The 10,002-nt window shown below is 36.6% G+C and overlaps 1 protein-coding gene across 1 annotated transcript; it reads right to left on the bottom strand.

Annotated features, from left to right (window-relative positions):
* Window positions 1-3,943: 3,943 nt before the first annotated feature.
* LOC132798181 (uncharacterized) lies at window positions 3,944-4,633 on the bottom strand. The gene has a single exon (XM_060809934.1). It carries the CDS (start codon window positions 4,631-4,633, stop codon window positions 3,944-3,946), a length of 690 nt encoding a protein of 229 aa, XP_060665917.1.
* Window positions 4,634-10,002: the final 5,369 nt, after the last annotated feature.

The raw sequence follows: 10,002 nt of genomic DNA, 5'->3' as shown, positions 1-10,002 counted from the left end.
AATGACTTTCGGCATGAAGAGCAGGGCCAGGGGAAGGGAAGAAGGGGGGCTGCGGACCATTAAAAATGCTAATGTGTCTATTGAATGCGAATTTTATGCAAATGACAAGGTTAAAAGCAAAAATAAGAGCTACGTCGCTACGCGCTGGTAATGCGATAAAAAATTTGACACATCATCACTTTTCAATAAAATCAACAAATTTTATTTAAGTCACCCGACGGATGCGCCTCGCTTGCCCTCCCTACTACCCTTCCCCCCTCTCGGCTAGTAAACTTTTTTCATCTGTGTGAGAGCCACACAAAAAGAGCGCTCGGAAGGACGTTGAATGGAGGCAACAGGACAGTCGAGAACAGACTAGGCCACGACCGAGCTGAAAGTAATGCCATTTTCTATGGGGGGTGGGGAAAAGCGCCTCGATTACCCATGGGTGAAGGAAAAGCTTATCCATTTTGGCCATACGTTTTTGTCTTCTTCTGTGTGTGTGTGTGTGTTCGCTTTGTTTTTCTTTGTTTGGCTTTGCTTTTCATTCGGCTTTCCGCCTTTTGTCGAATGGCTTTTATTGTTGGTCCAACAAAAAACGGAAGTCGCCAGCCGAGGCTTTTCACTTTTCCAATGAAAATACTTTGCATTTTGAAAATGCGAAATCCGGTTATGTTACTAATTTCTCCATCTCCCATCCTCTCCCCCTCTTCTAAGCTTCTCTCGCAGTAGTCAACATCAATTGCAGAAAATGTAGTTCTCAACTTGCAATGGTAACTCAAATGTCACTCCTCATTGATTGATGGCATTGACAATTGCGCCACCGTCACCGCCCACGCAACAGCAACAGCAACAGTAAAACCAACGAATCGAATCGAATCATTCGGCCTTCTGCAACTCTCCTCTCTCCCCCCCCTTTTTCCAAGAGTAGTCAGTCAGTCGGTAGTAGCTTTTGCTCTGCCTACACTCGTATCATGTCAAGCGTTGCGTTTTCCGCTGTCAATCCGAGATACATTTGTCTGGCAGCGGCAGCTCAATTAGGCGGTTTGAAATCCTCATTGAAACGCTTGCAGCGCACCATCTGCTTGATTGCCTTTAAACATGAACATGCCTGCTGCAAAATCCCTATTTTAATCAACTTCTAAAAGCTAACTTGATTGTAACCAAAAGAATAAGAAAAGTGTTCAATTCAACAACCGATTAGAAAGTCGACATTTGATAATTTGCCTTAACAACAAAGATACTTCGTTAATCAAGATGAAGACAATGTCAGATGTTGGTAATTGGAAAAGTAAAACAAGTAAGAAAACTGCTGTTGAACTGAAATCATTCTCATCACCGTCATAATCTTAAAATATACCAAATTAATATACTGCAAAAATACAACAAACATACCAAAGGTTATATTTGGTATATTGTTATAGTACTACATACTAAATATACTATAGAGAGAGACATAGAAGGATGGTATTATTCTTATATTATATTATACTAAATTATTATACTTAAAAATACTATATTTGGTATATATATAATCTTAAAATGTACCAAATTAATATACTTCAAAAATACTACAAATATACCAAAGGCTATATTTGGTATATTGTCATAGTACTACATACTAAATATACCATAGAGAGAGATATAAAAGGATGGTATTATTCTTATATTATATTATAATAAATTATTATACCAAAAAATACTATATTTGGTATATATTGATATAGTACTACATTCAAAATATACCATTAACTACTAAAATATACCTTATAGCAAAAATATCTCTAAGACAAATAATATTTATTAACAGACAAACATAGCTGTCAAACAAAAATAGAAAGTGTTTAAATATGATTGAGCTGCTATCTTGATTATTATGTAACATTGTAAATCTACTTGTCAAGTCTTATCAAAAGAACTGCAAGATAAGATTTGCGAAATCATAAACAAGTTTGAAATTTAATCTGGAAATAAATAAACTGTCCCCTAACCTGTTTCTCTACTCAGAGGCACATTGATTGCTATCAGTCAAGAGGGACTTGTTCATGGCTTTGTGTTGCCATGATTACAAGAACTGCAAAGCAATTTCGTAGAACTATTAAAACGGACAGCTCTTGAATGGCAAATGACGAATGACGTATTGCAATTGATAAGCGGATCGTAAACGTAAAAGCTTCAATGAATGAATGAATGATTCAATGAGTTCTTTTTATAGTTTCAGTTTCAGTTTCATTCGCAGTGGGCACTCGTCAAATGGTTGTCATAACTGCTGTGTAAATACAATTAACGCCTCATTTGAATGACGGCAGACGAACGGAGGACGAAGAGGAGGAAGAGAGAGGAAAAGAGGAACTCTTGCTGGAAAATGACGACAAAAACAGTTACACGTTTATTTTCATTGCTGAAATGTTTCTGTTTTAATTGCCAAACACTCCGCACTGCCGCCCTTCTCTGAAAGCTGAAGCTCTTTCTCGTCACCAGAGTTACCGTGAAGGGGGGAGAGCTCCAATTGAATGAAATTTGTTTTTACTTTTAGCATTTCGTGTAAACATCGCGTGCAATTACGAATATTTTCGTAGTTGCCATGTGCGAGTGTGAGTTTGAGTTTCAGCTCCGGTAAAGTCCACATATTCAAATTTTCCCATCCAAATTGAACAAAACGAACGCTTATCAAAACATTAACAACAACACCAAGAGCAACCGTAATAATAACAGCAAACAAGCACAACTAAAACAATTAAGATTACCAAACAAACCTCGAGACTTGAACTACTTCAACTCTACTCTCTCTCTCTCTCATTCTTTCTCGTTCAGCAATTTGTGAGCTGTCAACATAAGCAATTGCTTTGACACTCACGCCAGCTCGATTCACCCGGATGCACCCTACAAGTTATATACTAAGTATAACTATAGTTGATATAAATTATTGTATTGAGTGAATCATAAATGCCACACCGAGATCATTAAAAATCGCATTAATTATCTCTTGTCATTGTGCAAATTAATTATAACTTTGCGGGAAGTAGATTAAATATATTAATACCCGCTACTCATGACGGGAAAAAACACCTACATACTAGAGGCTGGAAATCGAATATACCAAATATAACCTCTGGTATATTTTTAGTATTTTAGTGGTGTATTAATTTGTTTATTTTAATATGGCCAAAATACTAAGGGTCTTAGTTGATTTTGTATATTTTATATGGAAATCAATATACCAAATATAGCCTTTGGTATATTTTTAGTATTTTAGTGGTATATTAATGTGGTCTTAGTTGCTTTTGTATATTTTGAATGGAAATCAATATACCAAATATAGCCTTTGGTATATTTTTAGTATTATGTGGTATATTTATTTGGTCTTAGTTGTTTTTGTATATTTTGAATAGAAATCAATATACCAAATATAGCCTTTGGTATATTTTTATTATTTTAGTGGTATATTAATTTGGTCTTAGTTGCTTTTGTATATTTTGAATGGAAATCAATATACCAAATATAGCCTTTGGTATATTTTTAGTATTTTAGTGGTATATTAATTTGGTCTCAGATGCTTTTGCATATTTTGAATGGAAATCAATATACCAAATATAGCCTTTGGTATATTTTTAGTATTCTGTGATATATGTGGAATATTTTGGTATATTTTAAAATGAACACCGCACAGTTTTTCTCTTACTGAAAATGGGTATCGAGTATACTCGACCCTTTCTTCCTTACTTGTTCTATATTGCTGATCAAATTCAGTCTTTATACCGACTAAAATTACATGAAATTTACTACTTTTCTTTATACCTAACATAGTTTAATAAGTTTTCAATGCACATAAAACCTTAACATCCCCTTAAAACTTCTTCTCGTTAATCGCCTAAAATCACTTAAAATTTACAGCTCAAATTTCCATTCTACTTCTAGTTCAGTATTATAGTATCTTCCAAGTGATTTTCTTCACTTTTCTCGTCTAGTTCAGTATTATAGTATCTTCCATGTAATATTCTTCACTCTCGTCTGCATCTTCGATTAATTCTGGCAGAGCTATTTGATGCACCAACTTCATTTGCTGTTGCATTTCGTCCTCATTAAAGGTGCAACCATCTTTTGGTTTAAAAATCGGTTGCGAGATCAGCTTGAGACTCCTACGTTGCAGCAGTTGCCTGCTGAGCAGCTCTAGAGGCGCCTCCAAGTTCCAGGCAGCTCGTGCAGACAGCTCGCAGTAATCAAAGCTGGGCTGTTTTCGATAGCACAACTGGCGAGGCATGCGCTTCAAATCGGCCTTGTTGCCACAGACTATCACTGGCAGCTGCTTGCCACAAATCCGTTCGAACGAGCGCAGCCAACGTGCCACACTCAACGCAGTGCTCTCCACGCTCAGATCGAACATGATGATGGCGCATTTGGCAAAGAAGAAATAGCCATCGCAGAGTCCACCATGACGCTCATCCCCAGCCACTTCCCAGAGCTCTAGAGCCAAGTCTTGATAGTTGGTCTGCAGCAGCAGCGTATGCACCTGGACACCCTTTGTGAGCTTATGCGTATCCTTGAAATGTCCTGTTGCATGACGTCGCAGGAAGGTCGTCTTACCCACGCCCGAGTCGCCAAGCAGCAGACACTTGTGCGTATCTTGAGAGGACAAACTGGCCTTGAGTTCCATGTGTCGGATTGTAATCGAAAGTACTTTAAAATTAAAATGGAAAACGAAGCCTGCTTCGTAGAGAGAATACGTCAAGTAAATTCTGAAGTAAGTATTGTAGAAGTTCAAGATAGTTCCTTGGAAGCGAGTGTATCTCTCTCTGTGTTGTAAGTGTGAATCACGCAGACAATTAAAAAACTCCATACACAAAAATACGAGAGAACGTTGAGGCGTCATCAAAAGCGACTTTTGTTTGAGCTCAGAAAAATATGTGACGGCAATTTAATTAAAAACTTATGAATGAGTGAACAAAAAAACTTTTCGCACATCCTTCGACTTGAAGATGTTTTTATCGTTGTTGTTTGCGCAAATTATCCACACACACACCCGCACACACATATAAAGTTGATGTGTGTGTGTGTGTGTGATCAGCATACGAGAAGTTTGTGAGGGTTTTTATACTACACGCTATAAAAGTAAAAGCACAAAGTTTTTACAGCGTAAAAATATAATTGGAGAAATTTATAAAGTTTTCTTTTTACCCCATTCACAGGGTGTTTCGGTTAAGTTGCGGCTTGTGGAACCCCATGAAAATACTTTACTCTTTACTCTACGGCAGATTGTTTATCATAAATATAAATATAATATTAACAAGTAAGAAAGCTACAGTCAAGAGTACTCAACAAAACAGTACGATACTAATTTCGAAATATATCAAATTAATATACCACAAAAATACTCAAATATACCAGAGGCTGACAAAACAGTACGATTATATTCCCGATTTATACCGAAATAATACTGAAACGTGTCAAATGCTATGATATAAAAGCAAAGGAGTACGTTATTAATCCCAAAATAAACCGATTAATATACCGCAAAAACTCTAAAACATATCAAAGGCTGTGTTTTTGGTATATTGACATAAAAGCAAAACAGCACGGTATTATTCCCAAAATATACCGAAATAATATACTGAAACTTAGCCAAAGCTAACTTCTACATTTTTTATCTGATCGCAACCAAACTTTCAGGGACCAAAACAACTATTGTTATTATTGTATGTTATTTAGAGAGATACCTGCTTCTGGCCGTTATAATATCCTTTTAATACACATAGATATTTTCAACAATCTCTCCTCTCGATTAATATACAAATTAAATAGAGTATACGCTCTTCCACACACTCTCTTTCATTGGTTTTTAGTTTGCTGCATTTTGCTAGCTTCAGTTTTTGAGCTTTGGCTGGAAGAAACATTCTTCTGCATGCCGCATGCCATCACGCTAAGATGATTTCGAAAAGAGATAATTAAATACATTACTTGCACAACAGCCAGAGAGCGAGGACTTTTAGAATAATATATTTATTACGTATACCACAAGTGGTGCCCACTCCCTGAACTTCGAGTTGTGACTGAATGGCACTTGGGACCATCTGAAGGACTCTTGATAGGAGCATTGAGTTTAGTTAATGCTTGGCGAATTCAATTGCCAAATCGATTTGAAAAGGTCAGCTACAACTTTTCAAGTAGTGTGTATATTTTTTTTTGTGTTTGGCCAGAAGTCAGGAATGTGAATGCATTGTAAATGTATTTTACACACACAAATTTTGTGTCTTTTGGTCGCCAGTTGAGTTGGCACATTTACCAGCATTTCTCATCGCTTCGAGGGATTTTTTTTTTGTGGAGCCCATTTTATTGTGTGCATTGGGTAAAAGTGAATAAGAAAATTTGTTTGCCAACTTTTGGTGTAATTTGTAAACATCAAAGAGAATGCCAGAGAAAACATGTCCACGAGTCAAAGGGATCAAGAGTTGCTTTGCGAATTCGTGCGGAAATCTTCTACGTGTGCGGCATGCCAAAATCTTCTCATCCGGCTCACTTTCTGCCTCCCTCTCTCATTCTCTCTATCTCCCTCTGACTGTAAGCATACGAGTTGTGCCACCAGTTGCCCTTACAAATCCTTTGAGGCTGTTGATATAACACGAGAAGGAGCATTGCTTAACTTTGGCTTACGTAAATCAATGGATTCGTCTGCGAATGGAATCCAGAGTTCGATTGGATTGTCAGCTTACATCGAACTAATGAAGCGCCAAAAACTCAAACCACAAACCAAAAAAAAAAAAGAATCGTTAAAGCCTGACCACGTTGATGTTGCTGATGGGCTGCGGTGGACGCAGCTGCCCAAGCCAAAGTTATGATAACAAAGAACTAATTAAGAAACATGACGTCCTTATGACAGCCTTCGCAGCAGAAGCAGCAGCCGAAGCCGAAGCAACATCTCAGACTGAGTCTGAGGCAGCAGCTCTGATGATGTCCTGATGTACTAATTAAGTTTTGAACGTGACGAGAAATCGCAAGTAGCAATTTCGTTGTTTGATTTTTCGCTGCGCAAAAATTGCCTTTGCCATTCCGCACTTTCTCCTTGCGGCGGCTTCTTTCATCTGAATAATTAGCTGCAAAGTGTGCAAAGGAGTCAGTCACAGGAAGAGGCAACGACTTGCCTCCCCCCCCTCTCACTCCTACTCGCTCATCAGTTTCGGCTAGTTTCCTTTTCGACTAACTACAAATTAGAATTAATTTTCTTGATGTTTTCGTGTATATATATAAAGACTCTGGCAGCTGGCTGTTTATGAGCTGAGGCTAATGAAGAAAGACAAAGGGGCCAACTTAAACAAGTTGCTCTGGACACTTTTCTCTATCTTGAGTACTTTAAATTGGTGTGAACATAAAAAACTCAGCTACAAGACAACAATTTGCAACAAGACCTATATTATTTATTCCCATTTAAAGTCAAAGATGTACTCACCCGCTTAGCAGCTTAGCCAAGTATTTATCACCTGAAAAAATGAAATGAATTCAATAATTAGTTCACGAATAAACAAAGTTGAATATAAACAAAAATTCTACTTTTTAAATTGCAAGTAATTAATTTAGAAATTGTTTGAAAATTATTCACAAATATTTTCTTTGTTTTGCACTATTTGTTTTCGCATTCATAATTTGTTATTTAACTCCTTTGTTGTGTTTGTCACTGCATTCCTTCTTTGTAACTCATTCCCCAGCATGTTTTTTATAGTCTCTTGTGTTTTTTTTTTGCTTGTATTATTTTGTGCTATTTTCGGTTTCTCACATTATTATTACGAGTATTGCGAGAATTTCTCGTGTTTGGATGCAGCTTTTGTGTTTGCTTTGAGGTTTCATTAAAAAGAATTTAATTACAAGGAATTCATTTTCTCTCTGTCCACGAGGCAGTTATGCCACGCCCACTCTATTTCTGGTTATTATGCATTTTCACGTTTTGTGTGCGACGTTGTGTCTCCGTCATGAACAAGAAAGAGACACAGAGAGTGCGAAGGAGAAGGACAGAGAGTGAGAGAGAGAGATAGAGGTAGAAATGTGGAATATAAAAATTACCGTTGCGGGGATTAAGAAGTTTCGCTATTATCATTCAAATTATAATTACTTGCAATTGTTTTTATAATGTTCATTAACATTTAGCGCCTTCAGAAATTGCAGCCAAATGGGAGATGGGAAATGGGGAAAACGGCAAAAATGTGAATGTAAATGTAAAATGCGAATGCGAATGATACTGAGAATGAGAATGAGACGCAGTCGCAGACACGAAGCTTTAGCGAATTGCCTGCGAGGGAGAAAGCAAAAGCACAAGCAAAATTCTCATTGCAGACATTCTCGTAATTATTTTTTAAATTGTAATTTGCGTAGCATAGACGCAGCCTCTGGGAAGGATTAGCCCCAGAAAGATGGCAGCATGTGTTAATTGGATTTTGGCTGCTCATAAAAACAACAAACTTTATGCCAAAAATTGTCCCCAACGAGACAATGCTGCGATGCTTAGAAATATGGAAAGTAAATAAGCCACAATAGTCAAATTTAGCAGAGCGTCTTACTGTATGCTCAAAAAAGTAGGCAACACTTTTTTGTCCACCCAGTCTGCATGCCCAAAAAAGTAGGCAACACTTTTTGTAAGTTTTCTTTCTACCACAATTTAAAGCACTTGAAACTTAGCAAGCAATTTTGTAGTAATTTTTGTGCATTTATAGATTGATTTTTGCATAGCTATAGAGCTGCCTTTAAACGTTGATCCCTCGGCCACATGCAATTTGTGTGCATCTCGGTAAATATAAATAAATAATTCATTAAAAACGCACACTCGAATAAAGCAAAAACAATTGTGGTTTTTGCTGAAATCAACAATTTCATACATAAGTACATCGACAGGCGTACACACACGTGTTGTGTGACTCACTGTGCGCAAATGTTTACAAACATTTCTTTTGATTTATTTAAGTGGAACTAATTGTGGGCGTTGAACTGCAACAAAAACAAAGTCACAAAAAAAAACACAAACACACACACACATACACACGCACAGTTTGAAGAGCAACAAAAAACAATATAAATATATGAGAGAAGCAACAAAAAATGTAATTTAAGTTTGAATATATTGAATATGAGTTCGTCCATAGACGAGTAATAGCACTCGTAATGCCAACTTGAATAAATTCACAAATTGTTTAATTAAACTCTCGTCTAAAGTGAGAGAGACAGAGCGAGAGAGAGAGAGAGAGAAAGAGAGAGAATGCAGTTTCGTGTCTATGAAAAATTAATTTCAGCACTTGGACAACACATGATATGGCAACGAAGGAAAAACTTCGCGTGCTTGCGTGCCATTTGTTATCGCAAAACAAAGAAAACGACATAAATTCAACACCTACGGAAAGTCAGGAAACCATTCCAGTGGCAGCTAAGGGGCAGCCGAAAAGAGGAAACTTGCCAACAACTGCGAAGAGGAAAGGCTAAAACTGTATAAGCGTACACATATTGCAAGTAAATACGTTAAGCCTAATTGAAGAAGATATCTGTCAAAGATACAAGTATCTTTGGCTCGCCGAAACGCGAATACTCTTGCAATTATTGTAATGATATAAAGTCGATTGTGCTCGACTATGAGATACTCGCTATCCATTTTGAATAAAAGCAAAGCAGCTTAGCAAATTAGTATACTGCATAACTACTGAGTAAAAGCACAACAGAGCGGTATTACTCTAAAAATATACCAAATGAATATACCGAAACAATACTGAATAAAAGCAAATCAGTGCGGTATTATTTTTAAAATATACTAAGTTACTATACCGCAAAAAATACTGAATAAACCTATTACAGTACAGAATTATGTTCAAAATATACCGAAAAAATATATCACAAAATGTCAAAAATATACCAAAGGCTATATTTGGTATATAGATGAAGTACCACATTCATAATATACCATAAAATATAAAATATACCAAATTGTCAGCCAAAGCTACTACATACAAAAGAATTTCTTAAATCACAAAAAGCTAAAAATATACCAAAGGCAAT

Source organism: Drosophila nasuta, chromosome 2L, assembly GCF_023558535.2.
Source record: "Drosophila nasuta strain 15112-1781.00 chromosome 2L, ASM2355853v1, whole genome shotgun sequence".
Taxonomy (NCBI): domain Eukaryota; kingdom Metazoa; phylum Arthropoda; class Insecta; order Diptera; family Drosophilidae; genus Drosophila; species Drosophila nasuta.
The sequence above is the reverse complement of the archived record's forward strand: the minus strand, read 5'-3'. Positions and strand labels throughout refer to the sequence as shown.

Coding starts and splice junctions, on each gene's coding strand:
- LOC132798181 (XM_060809934.1), bottom strand. CDS start 4,633: ATGGAACTCAAGGCCAGTTTGTCCTCTCAAGATACGCACAAGTGTCTG.